This window comes from Callorhinus ursinus, unplaced genomic scaffold, assembly GCF_003265705.2.
Source record: "Callorhinus ursinus isolate GAN/ISIS: 27379988/994484 unplaced genomic scaffold, GSC_fseal_2.0 scaffold11, whole genome shotgun sequence".
Taxonomy (NCBI): domain Eukaryota; kingdom Metazoa; phylum Chordata; class Mammalia; order Carnivora; family Otariidae; genus Callorhinus; species Callorhinus ursinus.
In genome coordinates, this window is record NW_027397073.1 from 27,326,256 (window position 1) to 27,343,668 (window position 17,413).

The window sequence follows — 17,413 nt, forward strand, 5'->3', positions numbered from 1 at the left end:
AAAATTAAACACATAAGTATTCTGTGTTTGAAAATTGGCACCAGCTTGTTTCCTGAATGCTTGAATGCCAGATTTAGAGGAAGACCGATAATAGCTAATTCAAATAAAAGGAATATAAAATTTTATAAAGTAGACTATGAAAAATAGGCATTTTTATCCCAGGTAATTATGTTTCTGGATATATGAATTCAAGCAAAGTTTGCCTATATCAGAGGGCATCTTTTCTGGACGTCTGCTTCCTAATCTGCCGCAGGCTCTGTGCCTCAGGACCCTGCCCGATTCAGGCCACTTGTGACTCACCAGCAGCTCAACCGCGGGCTTCCGGTACTGATAGGGAGAAGGGTCTTTGGTTTGTCTCTCCTGGTGGTCGCCTTTTCCAAACACTGGAGTTGAAGGAAAGTACATCATCAATTAGGACAGCTCTACCCAGGCACGTTAGCAGCAAATTTCTTACAATTGGGTTGATATATTCAATATTTCCTATTCCACTTGAGGAAGCCCAGAACTTCAATGTCTTGTAGCTGGAAGGCACCTTTTAATTTTTATTGGTCAAGAACCCATTTGGACTCTCACTTTGGGTAAAAAATGTACATCCACACGTAAACAGGACATTTTAGAGGAATTTAGGGAGTTCAGAGACTCGACTGACCTTTAGTGAAGAGCCTCTGATTTAGCTCAACCGCTCTATTTTTAGATGAAGAAATAGAGCCTTGGCCGTGATCCCCACATCTAGGGTTCTTTCTCTGCACAAACTTGTAAGTGTACAAAGAAAGGAAAACTCGGATGTTATTTCTCCTAAAGTATTAAGCTGCCTGAGCCATGTAAGGTCTGGGTTTGAATTTGACTGTGACTTCAACTGGATGACCGCAGGCTGTTCTGGTCTCTTGTTTTGGATATATATCTGGGGATTTCAGGTATTTTAGCTGCAACTGCTGGTTGGATTAAGACGAGTGATGTCCACGTCATTCCTTGAAACAGATTTTGGCATAATCTTGTGATTCTAGAAAACTCTTGTAACGTTGCTGTAAACATATTTTTCTTATTACCAGATTATTTATTTATTTATTTGTTTATTTATTTATTTATTTATTTATTTAATTTTATTTATTTGACAGAGAGAGAGAGGGCACAAGTAGGGGGAGCAGCCGAGGCAGAAGGAGAAGCAGACTCCCCGCCGAGCAGGGAGCCCAATATGGGGCTCGATCCCAGGACCCTGGGATCATGACCTGAGCCGAAGGCAGACGCTTAACCGACTGAGCCACCCAGGTGCCCCACCAGATCATTTATTTTTAAAGATGACCAATTTTAGTAGGGTTTTATGCATCCTAAAAGAACTTTGGAAGTTTCGGTCTTGGTGCTTTGGTTCCCTCTCGTGGTCAAGTTTGAGGATGGCAGGCTGGGCTCTGAACACCCGGTATTTTCAGACTGAATTGGCTCTTCCCACTGCATTCATGAGCTTTCAGGGTACCTAAGATGCATCAATGGCAACAACGGCACATGAATGGCACAAAAACGTCCCATATTTGAAGGGACAGGGCCTGCAAATACCAATATGGTTGGGAAGTTACCCTATGCAGGAAAAATTAATTTTGGAAGATTTGAAAGAAAGAGTAGGAGCAAAGATTCCTCTAGATGTTGAGGCCAGTGTGCGTGGCGTCCTGATGGAGCCGCTTCCTGTGCATGAAGCTGCCCCGGGTCTGCTGTTGAGCAGTTCCACTGATCCATGTCCCAGGCTCCTCTGCACTCCCTGAAAGGGCTTCCCTTCCACCAGGCCCCAACCACTGGGACGGAGGATGTTTGGAAGGGGATTGTTAACCTTTTGAAGCAAGCCACACTTTCTTCTTGCCATGCCGGTGGCCTCTGTCAAATACAAACCCCTGGGCCAGAGGGTCCCTGAGATGTCTCAATGCCCTCTCCACCTTGTATGATGTTTTCCCACAGCACCCAGGCCCATTTCTTTGGGTCGGCCACTTTTGGTGAGAAACGATGAAGCTTAGATGAACTGGAGCAAGAATGTAACGAACACGTCTTCTGGGAAGCATGTGATATTGTAAAAAGGACACTAACCGGTCCTCCCCCCGCCCCTTGTCCCTTGGCAGCTGTGTGACTCTGTTCACCTCCCTGGGACTTGAGGGGCAGAATTAGATCACCCCTCTGCCCTGGCTCTTCACGTGGCTACTTTTGCATCTGACTGGGGAGGAAGGAGGACTCGTCTTGCGTCCCTCCCCCTGCCCCCAACTCCTCCCTGGCTTCCCCACCTGCTCATTTTTGGCTTCCCCTCTTGGCCTGTGGGCGTCCCCTCCCTTCCATGGCTCTCCCGCTCTTTCCTTGGCCTTGACATCTTGACCACCACTGTAGGCGAGAACTTTCACCTCTCGTCTTGTAAGTGGACCGGTGGTTTGTGGCTTGGCAAAAATTAGAATCTCATGGGGAGCTTTGCAAGATCCTTATGCCCACCCAGGCTTCTCTCCAGATGAATTAGATTAGTGTCTCCAGGGATGGGATGCAGGTGATTCCCATATGCAGTCAAATTGGAGACCTCCTGAGTCGGCTGCCTGTCCCAGCTCCAGCACCCCCCGCACCCCCCGGAGGGTCCAGACAACGGGGCAATGGCTGTGGTCAGAGGTTGGGTGTGATAAAAATGAGCCTGGCCCGCGTGGCTCTCCCTACTGCCCTATGAAGTAGGTACTGCCACTGTCCCCGTTCTAGAGATGAGTCATTTGAGGACGCGAGAGTGAAGGGGAGCAGCACCCACCTTTGCTCCTCCTCCGAATAGATGACCACTCGATGTGGAACACACTCCTGGGCTTGGGGGGCACGGCCTCCGAGGCCTCATCGGCCTTGGGGCTTGCTGTGGCCGGCTGCTCCCTACTGCCACCTAGGCCGGGGACAAAGCAAGACAGGTCAGTGTCCGCCCGGGTCGCACGCGGTGAGAGCCAAGCAGGCAGCTGGCGGGGTGGGGGTGGGGGGTGGGGGGGGGTGGGGTGCGGCGGGGAATCACGTCTGGAAGCTGGAAAGGCAGGAGTGGTGGCTCAGAAGCTGCAGGTAGGAATCGCATCCGTCTCAGTGTCAAGCCTCCAGCTTCTCCATTCCCCCTGTGAAAACGTGCACTTCCTTTCCCCTCAGAAACCATGTCATAGACACGTATACATGTCAAGAGACAGATGAGCCAGTCTGCCCTATTTCTCTAGTGGGGAACTACTCGAAGACCTGGAGGAGCCCCCTGATCCTGTGCTTCAGAGACACCTGGAACATCAGCCTACCCTCGGACACCCAGCAGACAGGTTTTGTGTGGGGGGATGAGGACTGAGGGGGTAGCATGCATCGTCCGACACAGCGGGGCATTCTGCCGGAACGCCAATCCCAAGTGCTCATCTGCCAGGCTGGAAGGGCACCTCTGCTGGCCCGCTGCTTCTCGTTTCTCACATGCCGAGTGTCAGCTACCCCAGCCACCCCCCTGGGCACAGCAGTATTCTGACCTTAGCCTCCTAGACTGAGAATTGCACGAAATTACAAGATCACAGTCTACCTCCTGTGTCCCGAAAAATCAACTGAGTCATACAGCTCATGAATCATGGCACAGCCCGGAGTTGCTCCCAGGTCTCCTGACACCCAATCAGAGGCTCTGGAAGTGGCGGCAGGAGGCCTGGCCCACCTTCCATGCCCTGGCCCTTCACTGTTAGCACCCCAGATTCTGCTACCTGCTCGGCGCCCAGGGAAGTGGGGGCCGGGCCCATATTACTGTATGTTCCTGGGGTTGATGTCCCAGCCACAAAAAGCAAAAGCAAAAAGTATCTTTTTTTCCCTTGAACGCTGTTTTTGGTCTTTCTTTGGGGAGGTGGCACCAAATAGGGTCTGACACGGGGTTGGTCCTGGCTGTCCCGTGGGTACGACTGAAGTGGGGGGCACTACCTTGAGGGCAGCAGCCCCACCCAACGTGCCAGCCAACAGCTGAGAAGGTAAAGGGGAGCAGATGCCACCAAGAACTGGAGATAAGGCCACAAATTTCCCGAGGCGGTGAAAATACTTAAAGCTAAGATGAGAGCCTTTTACCCCTACCTTTGGGACAGATGCTCGAGACTTTCCTAATGGATAAAGGCGATTTCGAGAATATCCTGAACACATCTTCCAAATGTTCTAGAAATAAATGTTCCATCGGTGTGGTGGGGAAACAAGAAAGCAGCAGTAACTCTGGCCAAGAACCAGAGTCTCATCTCTGCATGCTGTTTTCACTGATGCTTCCCCACTGCATGCATGCCTCTCAGAAATATACAGACGCCGTCGGCAGCCCTTGTGAACTCCATCTATAGAACGATGGCAATTATTTTGGAGGGACACCCTCCGTTTCTTCCTCATATTGTTATGAAGATGAGACAATGCTTGCAAGAGGCTCTGGAAAATAATTTGCAGCGCTCCCATGTCAGATCCCTTTCCGGGGAGGCCACTGCCCTCGGATGGCTGCAGGCCGGAGGGCAGGAGGACTCCCTGTCCCGGCGCACACCTGGCATTTTACACCTGCCCGCACTGACTCTCATCTTGCCAAGTGTCAATTGTGTGTTCTTGTCTGTCACCTCCACAGGATGGTGAGGCCCTCGGCAGCCCAGGTTATACCCGATTACCTTGGTTTCCCCAGCACCCGGCATAAGCCTGGTATTCTGTAGGCACTCGGAAGTATTTGCTGAATAAATTAACGAGGGATAATTATACTACACATTTTAGTTTCTGAATGCTATAAGGAACAATCATTGGCTATTGCAGGATTTGAGCTATTTTTAAGAATAATACATCTCATTGTCATTGTTAAATACTTGATAAATATTGAAATAAAGGTGAGAGCCTTTCATTGGTTGACAAAGGTAATGGCTGAGTCGAGTTAGGGTTTTGCAGCTTACGGGATAAGAGCTGATTATTTTCAGTGGCACTTAGATAAAAGAAAGGAAGTTTACAGATGGTCATACAATGCTTGACCATCTGTGACCAACCAACCAGAAACCCAGGAATCCTGCGAGGGTGGCTGGAAGATCTCAGTTAAGGAGACAGAGGAGAACAGACCACGGAAGGCAGAGATCGTGCTCCATGGGCTGTGGAAAACTACATATTACATAGTCCATTCTGTGTGGCCACAAATCCCTAAGCACTTAAGAGGTGGGCTGGGTGTTCTCCAGCCCAAGAATAATTTTGTTCATAATAACTTACTTTTTGGGGTTCTTTCAACTTTTCTCCCCCTAACATCATGGCACACATGGAAAATAGTGTGTGGCATGATGCAGTGAACAGATAATGCTGTTTATGGCCAGAGGGCCTGCCCCCATGGACTCAGGGCCCACCAGGCCCACCTGGGTCCTTAGAGGGCCAGTGGGGGCTCTGTGGGCCCAGCGTGGCGTGCGCTGTGGCCCACGATTGGAAAGCTCTGTCCTTGATAGCCCGTGGGTAAACCTTAGTGGCTGAGTAACCCTCGCCTGCCTGCCTGGCGCAGGAGTCATGGCTCTCCTTCCCTGACGAGCCTTATTAAGTGTCCCAATGCATGTGGCTTCACACTGCCATTTCAGGGGTATGGCCCTTGCCCTCGAGGACTGCCACCATCCTGTGTTTTTTTTTTTTTTTAAGATTTTATTTATTTGAGAGAGAGAGAGAGAGAGAGAGAAACAGCATGAGAGGGGAGAGGGTCAGAGGGAGAAGCAGGCTCCCCGCCGAGCCAGAAGCCCGATGTGGGACTCGATCCCAGGACTCGGGGATCATAACCTGAGCCGAAGGCAGTCGCTTAACCAACTGAGCCACCCAGGCGCCCCAACCTGTGTTTTTATAGGCAGGGATCCAGCAGCACTTTCCTCCCATTGACTCACAGAAAGAAAGCACAATTATGAGGCATGGTATCTGTTCAGAAATGCGGCTCCTGGAGAGTAGTGCCCCGTAGTACTTCTGCCTTTACTGATGTTGAACGTCCAGAAAACATCAACCATTCAAATACCAGGGTTAAAAAAGATTTTGTAGAGGACCCGACCTGTCAAATACAATTTTGAAACCTACTGCATTTTCTTTGAGAGGAACTAAACAAACCCAAATCATGTATGACATCGTTCAGAAGAGGAAAACTGATCTAGTCCATGTTACTGAAAATCAATCTTTACTTGGACAGGCCCATGCCTAAATTCTTTCTGTAAGTCGTCTTTCTCAGATTTTGAACAGATGTTACTGTCTCTTGCAGGTGGATCGATACCATCCATACATTGCTTGCAGTGTTCAACATATGGAGCATCTGGAACCCATCATTAAGACCCATTTGTCACCCCTCCCCAAAACAAGAGTTACCTCCCCCAAACCCCACTCCAAACCACCTGTGTATCATTACATTTGTGACACCCAATAAAAGGCCAAGGAAAGTTGTGGGCCATTGTACACCAGCTTCTTCTCCGGTAGCCATGTTTCCATATTCCTTTTCTTTACTTCCTCTTCCCTGCCTCCTTCCTCTCCGTTATCTATGGCAAACATAGCTAATTAGTGATAGCACTCTCCCAATAAGTTCCAAAACAGCCTCAGACTCCTTCTTAACACAATGCTCGGACAACCAATACTAATTAGTTAGAGTTGGCACTTGAAAGTAAACTTACTCCCCTCCCCCACCAGCCTTAAAGGAAGGTGTAGATACTGTATAAGTATCTATGTCTTGAGAGAAGGGGTGTATCAAGGCCAGGGTGTTGCTATCCAGGAGATGCCTGGCCACAGGCCCTTTCAAGCCTCACAGGACAGCCTTCCCTCAGCAATTCACCAGACCTCACATCCTTTGGTGCCAGTTTTGGAGGAGATCACATACCATACAAGGCTGTCCATTCTCTGATCAGATAACTTCAATATCCTGGAGTATTCCAGAAACATCTACTCTCTGTAGCTACACAGAATATGTCTATAGTAATCTAAGATGGCTGTGTAAGAGAGGGGCACCAAAGAGACAGGTTGTTAAGTGGGGATGTTAAGAGGTTTGTAGATGCTGAGATGGTCTAGTTCTATTGGCATGTCTGAGGAAGGGGTACAGGACTTGAGCGGAAAGGCCAAGATGCCTGGACCAGGTACCTCCACCCTGGAAGCAGCAGGTAATGACTCCTAGGAAGAAAGTTTTCAAATTCAGTGCATTAGCCTCCCACAGTTCAACTCCATGTGGTGCTGCCCTGGGAACCATCCTATGTTAGAGTTGTGGGTCACAAAATTGTGGAAAGGATGACAAATAGTGTGAAGACTCACCCAGTGGGCAGCAAGTGTGGTGAGGAGATTTGAGGGCCGATGGATTAACTTGGTTCCATCACCAGGTGAGCAAGAAGAGCTCAGATCTGTGAGTTAGCACCCCTGGACTTGTGTCCAGGCTCTTTTATCACCTGGACAGGTCCTTGGAAAACCATGGTTTCTTTATCTACAAGGCAAGGGCTTTGAAGCTTCCAGAATCTAAATTCTCTCTAGAGTTCTTTGTAATGTTCCCTGTTGTAGGACTAGCTTCCCCAGACACCATAGCTCAACAGAAGAAAGGAACAGAAAAACATCAGCCTTTCTTTTTTTTCTCTTCCTCTGAAAAGTCAGATGGTCCTGTTGGCTGGGGGGGTTGGTCTAGGGTTCAGTTCTCCCTCACAAGACCTCTTACCTGGGCTTCTTCTGATTTCCTGCACAGGGCTGGAGGAATCTAGACCATCAGGATGTGGGAAGAAGCTTCTTTCCAATTGGGTGGCGTTTCTGGTCCTCAACTCCGGATGCTGGACTGATCCCTAAACCCAAAGCCCCTCACTTCCTGGAGCCCTCCTGCCCATCCTCTTGCTGACCCTCTGTAAGTTCACTTTGCATTCCCTGACCCTATGCCTGGCACACGTCTTCCAGTTGAGAAAGGGTATCATGGAAGAGGAGGGAGAGGAAAGACAAGTGTTCTTTCTGCAGCTTGCTCTCACTCTGGCCTTCCTGACAAAAGATTCTTTCTAGACTCCCTGAGGAGGACTGGCTCTGGCTACCATGGTTCCCCCACCTGGTTTGATCAGACAGGTTTCCTTTAAAGGGACAGAGCCAGAGATCGTGTAGCAGGAGCTTCCCTGTCCTCCCTCAGTTGCTGCTCTCATTAGAAATTCGCTCCAGTACTTGCCTTTAAAGCAATCATCTAAGTGTTGTCTCCTCAGGGGGCCAATTTGTCTTCCAACCTCAATAAACTCCCTTAGTTCCCTGTACAGCCAGGGCACAGACTGGGGGACAATATTGCCATCTCGACAGAAGTTTCTGCACAGCCCAATACTAGATGCTGTCTTTCTGGTTCTGTGGAAATCTTCAGACCTTTCCTCCTCCTGACTTATGCTGACAAGGGTCCTGAGGACTCACCACGGGACCCGCTCAGAGCAAGAAGGGCATGACCTAACCATTGCCTCCAGAAAGGACTTGAGGTCTATATATTAGGAAAGGTGACCCTCCCACATCCCATGGGGCTGTGGGGTCTGGTGGGCTGGAGTTTGAGGAGGGGGGCCCAATCTAAACATGTTTTGTTTGGCTTTGTGGTATGATGGGTCAAGCATCACTCCCCCTCCCCCGCCCCCAGCCCATCCCAGGTTTGTGTACCTTCCCCCCATACACACACGAGTACACGCACACACACATATACACACTTATTGATGGGCTGTGAGGCAGCCTACCCAGGTTTAGAAACAAAACCCCACATTGAGGAAATTAGCTACACCTGAGTAGACAACCTCCCCACTGACGTCAAAGGCCCCCTTCCCACCATGCCAGGTGTTTCAGAACTGCCAAAGAGGGGACCTGATCACAGAGGTCCTTCTGAAGAAAGAAAGCAAACAGGGGGAGGAGCTGGGGAGCCCCACATTCCAGGGACAGGTGTGGAGCTGACTAGAGATCAGTCCCCTGCACAGGGTCTTTACTTTGGTATTGCTAGTTCAGGGCCCATGGACGTCTGCCAACGACACTTTTCCTTGTTCCCCACCTGGCGGCTCTTGGCTCAGTTCTGCATGCCCTATCCCTTAACCTCTTGCTCTGGTCTTTCCTGAAGGTTCCTGTACTTCTTGTGGTGCGCTCCCTCCAGCCCCCTAATCAAGATGGAATCTTGTCCCAGACAATTCTTACTGAAGGCTGCAGTTCAGATACCAATGGCTCCCCAAGACATCTGTCTATGCCTACAGATTATTTCCTTGAAAGCTCAATCAGAATTCACTTCAGAACTAAGTTTTCTTCAAGTGCTCATGGCTCCCTTCAACTCCACATTTCCAATCTTGTAGAAGGAGGAGGGCTGCACTGACCACTGGGGAGGTCAGATTTCTCCAGAATAGGCCGGAGTTCAGGTGGAATAAATGCATGCTGGGCTAGATGTTCTACAAAGAGCTACTTCCTTTATTTCATTCTGTTCCAGCAGCCTGTTCAGCTGTATGAGGGGGCTGGGGACTCCTAGTTATCAATTTACAGGGGGCAACAAATCCCTCATCTCCCTCCTTGGGGCCTTGCAATTCTAGTTTCACTAGGGACAGAAGTGTTCCCTATGGATTCTTCTATCTTCTCTGAATGGTAAGAGGTGTGAAAAGCCAGGCAAGTAAAAAAATCTCACATAAAAAGTGAATGCCTTTCAAGTTGCCAAATGAGACTGTGGTTTATTGAATAGAACTCATACCCACGTTGAAACTGCCAACTCCTAACTAGTTTAGACTATAGCTGTCCCCAAACCCTCACAACCTTTATGACCCAAGGAAACAAAGCTCAGACTCATATAAGAAACACAAAGAAACTGGGCACATGGGTTTGATGTAACCACAAATACAGGCCATGAAGATTTGAATTTCCAAATGGGCAGATCTTAGAAGACCAACCCAAAGAAGAACTCCCTGAGAGGGGAGAATGATAGGTGAGAACAGTTCAAAGACAAGGCACAGTTGAGTGATGTTGGCATCTCAGCTTGCATCCACACAAGCATGTTGAGCCTTTTGGTAAACTGTAGGAAAAGCTGTAAAGGCAACAGTGGTATGCTCTTGGTACATTTGATCTCCATGTTATTAACTTTTTGCCATTTCAGTGATGCCTCCTTCCCATTCCTCTGTAGAGATCCAGGGCCAGAGTACTGGAGAAACTAGTGTTGGAAGACAGAGGCTACCTGGTCAGCTGGTCTACCCCCACCCAAAACAAGCATTCCCAATAGGCCTCTAGCCCTTGTCCTTGCACTGCCAGAGCAGGGAACTTAGGGTCTCACAGGCCTATTTCTCAACTTCCATTGTGAAAAACTGCTCTTCTCTACTGATTCAAAGTCTGCCTGCTTATCAATCCCACTTAGTTATCCTTGTTCTGAAGTACTCCTCTGAAGTAATGCTGAGTAAGTTGACTTTTTCCACATGCATTACTCCACACTGCAGACAGCCATGATCCTAGCCATTTCTTTTCTTCTCCAAGCCAAATATAACAGTGTCATCATCCTTCCTGATGAAACAAGGGGGCTTCAGACCTCATTCATCCAGCTTGGCTTCACCTAGCATGTCCTCCATTGCTGAAGACTCTTTCAAAGTATGCTACCCATTTTTTTTTCTTTGTTACTTTCCCCTCTAACTTATTCTCAGAAATGACTCCTGCAACCTAAGATGCAGATGATTGATCATGCTTACTGTATTATCTTTCTAGGACTGTTTACATTTTAACAGGTTAAAGCTTGAACTGAAGGGATGGCTGGGAATGTTTAGACATCAGGTAATGGCAAGATAGAGGACAAGAGATGAGGCACAGAAATCTTCCTGGGACCCTTAACATCATGCTTGATACTTTTCCTGAACAGAAGACCAATCCAACCAGATAACTGACTCAAAATAATGAAACTGATACTGTGAACTTACATGGGCTCAGGCAATCTGTGGTGTTACCCCCATCTTCACCTCAGGTGAGACTACTCACCTGGCCAAGGCAAATTCCCATAAAACGAATTCCTTGAAACCAGGAACTCGGCTGGTTCTTTCCTGGTCAAGTAGGGTCCTGAGTAACATATTAACAGTTCCTCATACATGTCTTCTAGATGAATGAGTGAATGAGGTCAGACAATAAGGCAAAGTGTCTAGGGGCTTGGCTCATGAAAGTTGGCAAGTCGCCTTGGGCACAACAAAAGAATAATATAAACATACATGGAGATTCAAGATTCAAAATCCCAAAGATTTTCTGAAATGAAACACATGATTTTTGAACTAAAAATTCAACTTATCTCTTGAATTGAAGGAAAGAAAAGTTACTGTTGGGATCTGAATTGGTAGCCTGGAAGATCAAGTGGAAGAAGTATCTCAAAGCAAAGCAAAAATACAAACGGTAAAAATTATGAAGCAAGCAACTTGGAGCAGAACTCGAGGAGACTGAACATGTGGATAATAGGCATTCCAGAGATAGAAGAAGGAAAAGATGGAGAAAGAGCAATAATCACACAAATGTTAGAAGAAAAGCTGATGAGCTGAAGAAAGACTTGAGTTTGCAGATTGAAAGGCAGGACTGATGAGACAAGACACACATTTAGGCTTGACTTAATAAAATTCCTGAAATCTACTGATAAGAAGAAAATCTTACGATCTTTTAGAAAGAAAGAATAGGTTATTTACAAAGGAAAAAGAATGAGATTGACATCAGATTTTTTTGTTTGTAACACCTGGAAGCCAGAAAATGGAAGGACAATGGCTACAGACAGTTGACGGAAGGGCTGTGGTCCAGGAACCCCCAGCCAAAATGCCATTCACTTGCAAGGGAAAGAAACTTTGTGGACATGCAGAGTCAGAGAACATGTCACCCATATTCTCTCATATAGTATTGAACAAAACACTCAATACTCAAGCAAGAATTCTAAACAAATAATACATGAATCATAACAAAGATCATGAAACAAGGGAAGGTGAAGAATAAAGTGAACAGTGATAAAAGGTAACATGTCTGCTCTACACAGTAAATGCCAAATGAACAACGATAGAATTACTGGGAATGTGGGGCATAGGGGCTGAGTAAGGATTTTTGCAAAAATACGAGGCAAGGGAAAAAAATAAAAAATTATAAATGATCTCAGTAAGATCCAAGGGTGGTTGATACTGGAGAAGTAAAAGTGCTGTAAAAGTAAAAGTGGGGGCTCCGGGGAGGAGAATAGTGAAAGTGGTATATAAGGGCTTTAGTTCCTCAGGGTGGGGAAGGAGCATCAGAGAAATGGGAACTCTTGCCAGGGTAAACTATTTGCATCTTGTTTTTATATGATAGAGATATATACTTTTGATCATGAGTGTTGGGATAGAAGCAGGAACAACTAGTGAAACGGAAAAGAATAGTAGACTTTCCAAATAAACAAAGGGAAGAAAGAAAAAGATAGTAACATGATCACACTTGCAAAATGAGGAAGTAAAAAGCAAAAGCAGTAATAACCAATAAATAGTGAAAAGTAAAGTAAGGTGGAAGAAGTAAAACAAGCATATTGATGGTTACACTAAACAGGAAGAGGTTATATTACTTATTAAATTACAGAAGCACTAAGATTAGGTTAAATAGAAAACATTGCTAAATGCTATTCTTAAGAAACACAGTTAAAAGAAAATGATAAAGGTTGAAACAAAGGGATAAGAAAACACTAGGAAGAAAGTAGGTATGGCAAGGCCAGATAAGTTGGAATGAGGTTAAAAGCATGAACAAGGATAAAATAGGTAGTGTGTAATAGTAAAAGATAACATTTATGAAAAATCAATGACAGTCATTGTCAATAGGCACCAAACAATGTAGCTAGCTGCTACATATACGAGACAAATGTTATAGAAATGCAAAGAGAGTTTCATGAAACTATACATTTATAGTTGACTTTTTTTTTTGGTAGGCTCCATGCTGGGCTCGGTGTGGCGCTTGAACTCATGATGCTGAGATCAAGACCTGAGCTGAGATCAAGAGACACTTAACCAGCTGAGTCATCCAGGTGCCCCATAGTTGAATTTTAATAAGCCCTTTTCAGAATTAAGATCCGATAGACAAAAAATAAATAAGCACATAGAAGAACTGAATGATGCAATTAAGAAATCAATTTAATATGTATTTCCTTCAAGTCAAAAATTTGCATTTGCGTTTCCAAAATCAACCGAGTACTGGGCTACAAAGAAGAATTTATATAATTTTAAAATAGAGGTTTCACAGGCCATCTTCTCTGCTCATAATAAAGCTAGATATAGAAAGTTAAAAAATATAAGAAGTCCCAAGTGCTAGAAATTAAGAAATCATTCTTAAATAATTTTTGGATCAAAGAGAAATCAAAACTAACATTACAAACTATCTAAAACTGATCAAAGCAGAATACTTTATTCCCAAACCTATGGTACACAGCTATAGCTCCACTCAGAGGAAAATTAGTAGCCTTAAAATGCCTTTGTTGTTAAAGGAGAAAGATCTAAAATGAAGAAACTTTACATCAATTTTAAAACATTAGGAAAAAGGAACATTTATATTTGAGAAAACATGAAAAGGAAACTAGAAAAAGAAATCAATAAAATAGAAAACACACCAAAACTGCAGATAGGGCAAATAAATCTCCAATTGCTTCTTTGAAAAAGCCAATAAAATGGATGAACCCATCACAAACTTGATTAAGGAAAAGAAAGCAAAAGTCCATAAGATTGGGAAGAGAAAGGAGACGTAGCCATAGACAGAAGAGAGATTGAAATCATTGTATGAGAACATTATGAGTAACAGTAGGGCAACAATGTTTTAAATCTAAAGAAAATGGATTATTCCCTAGCAAACAAACTCTGAAGTTTGACCAAGAAGAAGTAGAAAACTTGACTATGTCAGTTATCACAGAAGACATTGACAGATGAGTTGAGATTGATGATTTAAAAATACGGCAGGGCAACATCACTTCATGGCTGACAGCAGAATTCATCCATGGGGGAAAGCAGATGGAAATGGGGGGGGATGATGAGGTCAGAGGGAGGAGATGAGAAGATCTAGGGAGGGGACAGTGGAGAGAGGGAGAGGATGGTGTGATAGGGACAATTTCAGACAGCACCTCCTCTACCACACCCTGCTGCCAACATATTCCTACTCTCTTTAATGTCTATGTTCAGCCATATTTATGTTCAACTACCATTTGTACAACCAAGAGCTGCTACCCGGAATCTGGGGGTGATCACAGCAAGACAGCTGGGATGTGGACCCAAAAGCTCTTCTCTCTTCTTTCTTGGTGGCTCACTCCTCTGCAGCCTCATGTTGGTGGTGTCTCTGTGGTTAAGTTTCCTGCCCCTACTCATCCATCCTACTCATCAATGGGATGGGAAGGTGCTGGTGAAGGCAGGACAGGGTCACTCCAGGGAGCTCTCCAAACCTCCTACCACTATTTTGTCTACTTCAGAGGACATCTGGGCTTCTGTCCATGGCCCATGGGCAGGGTGACCTGCACGGCGCTGACTTGTCTTAGAGGGGTGGGGATTTTCATTTCTGCCCCACCCTTGTCCATGCCCACAAGAGAGACGTGGCATCTGCCTGCCAGACTGGCTTAATAAGATTTGTTCTACTCCAGAAGGAGCTTGTTTGACCACATTTGGGAAATACCATCGATTTTCTGCCTCTTAGCCCCAAAAGATGTTTTTTAAAAACATTTCATCACTCCTGGACATCTCTTGGCAAGCGAATTCAGTGATTAACAATACTTCATCCAGGCAGTTCTTTCTTATTTCAAATTAGTAGATGTTTTCCTGTTTCTACATAAATATCTGGCCATCTTGATCATAAAGTATTATAGAATTTCTAAGGCCCTGTGGTTTTTCCAGACTAACTGGACATGCTTTTTCTTTTTTCTGAATCACTTAGCTTTTATCCATTTTTCCTCCCATGAATTTGGCAGCTGGCGATGCAGTTAACATTTAATTTCTACAGGGGTGGAAGTGGGAACTTGGGAGAAAAAAAGCAACCCAGACACCTGTGACCAAAGTGGGACCTTGTTAATGACAGAGACGTGGGGTGGGAAGGGAAGGGAGAAGAGAGAATCTTGTCCAAGTGAAACTGAAAGGATTTTTTATATCCAAATGGTTTTCCTGTTCTGGAAATCCAATATAAAAGCATGGTTAAAACCCAGCTCCTGGGCGCCTGGGCGGCTCAGTCAGTTAAACGTCTGCCTTCAGCTCAGGTCATGATCCCAGGGTCCTGGGGAGCCTGCTTCTCCCCGACCCCACCCCCCACTCATGCTCTCTCTCTCTCTCAAATAAACAAATAAAATCTTAAAAAAAAACCCCAAACCCCAGTTCCTAACAGATCCAGTTCTTGGGGTGGAGAGTCTCACAGGCTTAAAGTAAAGGAAAGTAGATTTCTGGGCACAGTTTGTCCGTAATGAATGAATGGGGCATCTGGTTCTGTTATCTCTTGTTAGAATATTTGGGGGGTCTCCCCTCCTTTTTGGGTAATTGAGCCCTGTCTGGAAGCCAGGCAGGGAACTGACACCCCCATCCTCCGCAGACCACCTGACCTTCACACTCCCCTCCCCGCCTGGGATTCTAGGAGCCTCCCTGCTCTTCCTGCTGGCAACGCCTGCACCAAAGGTCACTTTTTCCTTCCTCTTACGGTGGTGTGCCTGCTGGCAGTGGTGGAAGCAGAGTGAGGGGACAGAGGAGGGGTGGTTCCCAGACCTTGCTGGGGAAGGAGGGCCTGGATGAAAATGGCAGCCTCTGGTGCACTGGGTCAAGGAGACTCAGAGTGGATTTTCCCGATTCCGGTCATACTAATCTCACTTTCCTATAAAGCTTCTACTCTCACCCAGCATAGAAATGGCTATGTGGGTGTCTGTGGCCAAGAACTTGGCGGCGTCCTTTTGGCCTGCCCTCTGCCCACCAGCTCCGAACCGTTATTATGGCAAGCACCCGTGTCAGGCACTGGCCGACCGGGGTTGAATCCAGTGTCCTTGTTTAATGAAATCTTGGAACACAACCATGCTCATCCATGTCTATGCTGTCTAAGGCTGTTTCGTGCTACAATGACACAGGTGAGTCTTTGCTAAAGACACCATAAGGTCTCCAGAACCAAAAACATTTACTATTTGACCCTTTCCAGAAAAAGTTTGCTGAGCCCTGATATACATATAAATGGAGACTGAATGTAAGGTAATGACTGTAATCGGGAAGTCAAATTATGAACTTCATGGATAATTGTTTGTCCTTCTACTCAGGCTAACTATTTAAGTATCACAGACCTCATAAAGCTTCTAACACCCACAGGCAAATAGGAGAATGAGATAAGTTTCTTACCTTTGTTTTTTTAATAATAAAAGTCATATATGGGATTCTAATTTTTATGAATTGCTTCCTGCTATGAGAGAGCATCTTGCCCTTACTCTGGCCACTGAAGGTTCGAGACTTCCTATTTAGACACTCCCAGCGCTCTAATTGTCCCTGTTTTGACTTTAAAACTCTGTCAGTGTGAAATTCCTCTCTTTTATGTAATGCTGGGTGTGCTCATCAGCCACTAACTCAATGCACCTTCAATTCTTTGCGTGTATCCCCTGATTTCCACCCACTCCGGGTCTGCCTGGGAACCACTCAGCGAGTTCAATTTTACAGCATCTATTATTCAGCTAAACATGCCATGAAGACCATCTTGTAATCATCTTCCTAAAAGACTAAAGAGAAATGTTTTTGTTTTAAGACAATGACATGGAAAGCACATGTCTTACTTCTAACTGCAAGCTCATACCAACTTCCTCTAAAGTCATATATGGATAGTTATGGCTATTTGGGCAGAGAGAGAAAAATCAGCACCAGAGAAAGGGAGGTACAGGTGTGTTTGGTTCTAACAGGTGCCAGCAGAGGCACAGAAGGGGAGTGCTGCAGCCGATTGACCCAGAGCCGAGACCACAGGGAGCAGACACCAGGTCCAGGCAAAGAGCATGTCTGCCTAGGAGTGGGCTAGTCACCGCTGGCGGACTTCTCTTCTTCACTGCTCTTCACTTTTAGGTAGTAGATGCGGTTGGCCTCTGGGTAGGTGACTTTGCTGAGCGGGAGCTTATAGATGGCAGGGTTGTTGGTTGTCAGGAGCAGGAAGATGAGGGTGGAAAGGCAGAAGGCCCAGGTGCCTGGTGGCACACCAACCTGGAAGAAGAAACACTGGGGTCTGAAAATGGTCCTAGACTGCAGAGGCCCTGGGGGAGAAGGATGTGGTAGGAGTTGAGGATGGGGCTCCTTCTCTAGTGACAACATTGGATTTTGGATTCATAACATCAGAGGAGTTGGTCTAGGAATTTGAGATGTTGGTACTTTTGGATACAATCCGAATCTTTTAATGATGGAGCTGAAATTCAGCCTTGGGATGATTTCCCACATCCGGCCACACACCAATACCTCCATCTGTCCATCTAGGTTCCCCACTGCTCGTTGTATCAGTCTTTTGCGCACACACACAGCCACCCCCAACATACCTCAGAGTCACATGC

At 46.1% G+C, this 17,413-nt stretch overlaps 1 protein-coding gene and 1 long non-coding RNA gene across 3 annotated transcripts in view; one reads left to right on the top strand and one right to left on the bottom strand.

Annotated features, from left to right (window-relative positions):
• LOC141373732 (uncharacterized) overlaps positions 1 to 6,380 on the top strand; it is an 85,305-nt gene extending 78,925 nt beyond the window's left edge. Inside the window, exon 3 of the long non-coding RNA XR_012380030.1 lies at positions 6,206 to 6,380. This is a non-coding gene — a long non-coding RNA (uncharacterized lncRNA). The remainder of the gene's footprint in view (positions 1 to 6,205) is intronic.
• The window catches only part of SLC14A2 (solute carrier family 14 member 2), a 489,283-nt gene that overhangs the window by 11,885 nt on the left and 459,985 nt on the right, over positions 1 to 17,413 (bottom strand). Inside the window, exons 15-17 of one of the 2 annotated variants that reach the window (XM_025886617.2) lie at positions 16,898 to 17,072; positions 2,756 to 2,878; positions 301 to 383 (exon numbers count right to left, since the gene is read on the bottom strand). In XM_025886617.2, the coding sequence (XP_025742402.2) occupies positions 301 to 383; positions 2,756 to 2,878; positions 16,898 to 17,072 (381 nt within the window). Of the gene's footprint in view, positions 1 to 300; positions 384 to 2,755; positions 2,879 to 15,861; positions 17,073 to 17,413 lie in introns of those variants that run through there. The other variant, XM_073898267.1, reaches the window with a different exon arrangement.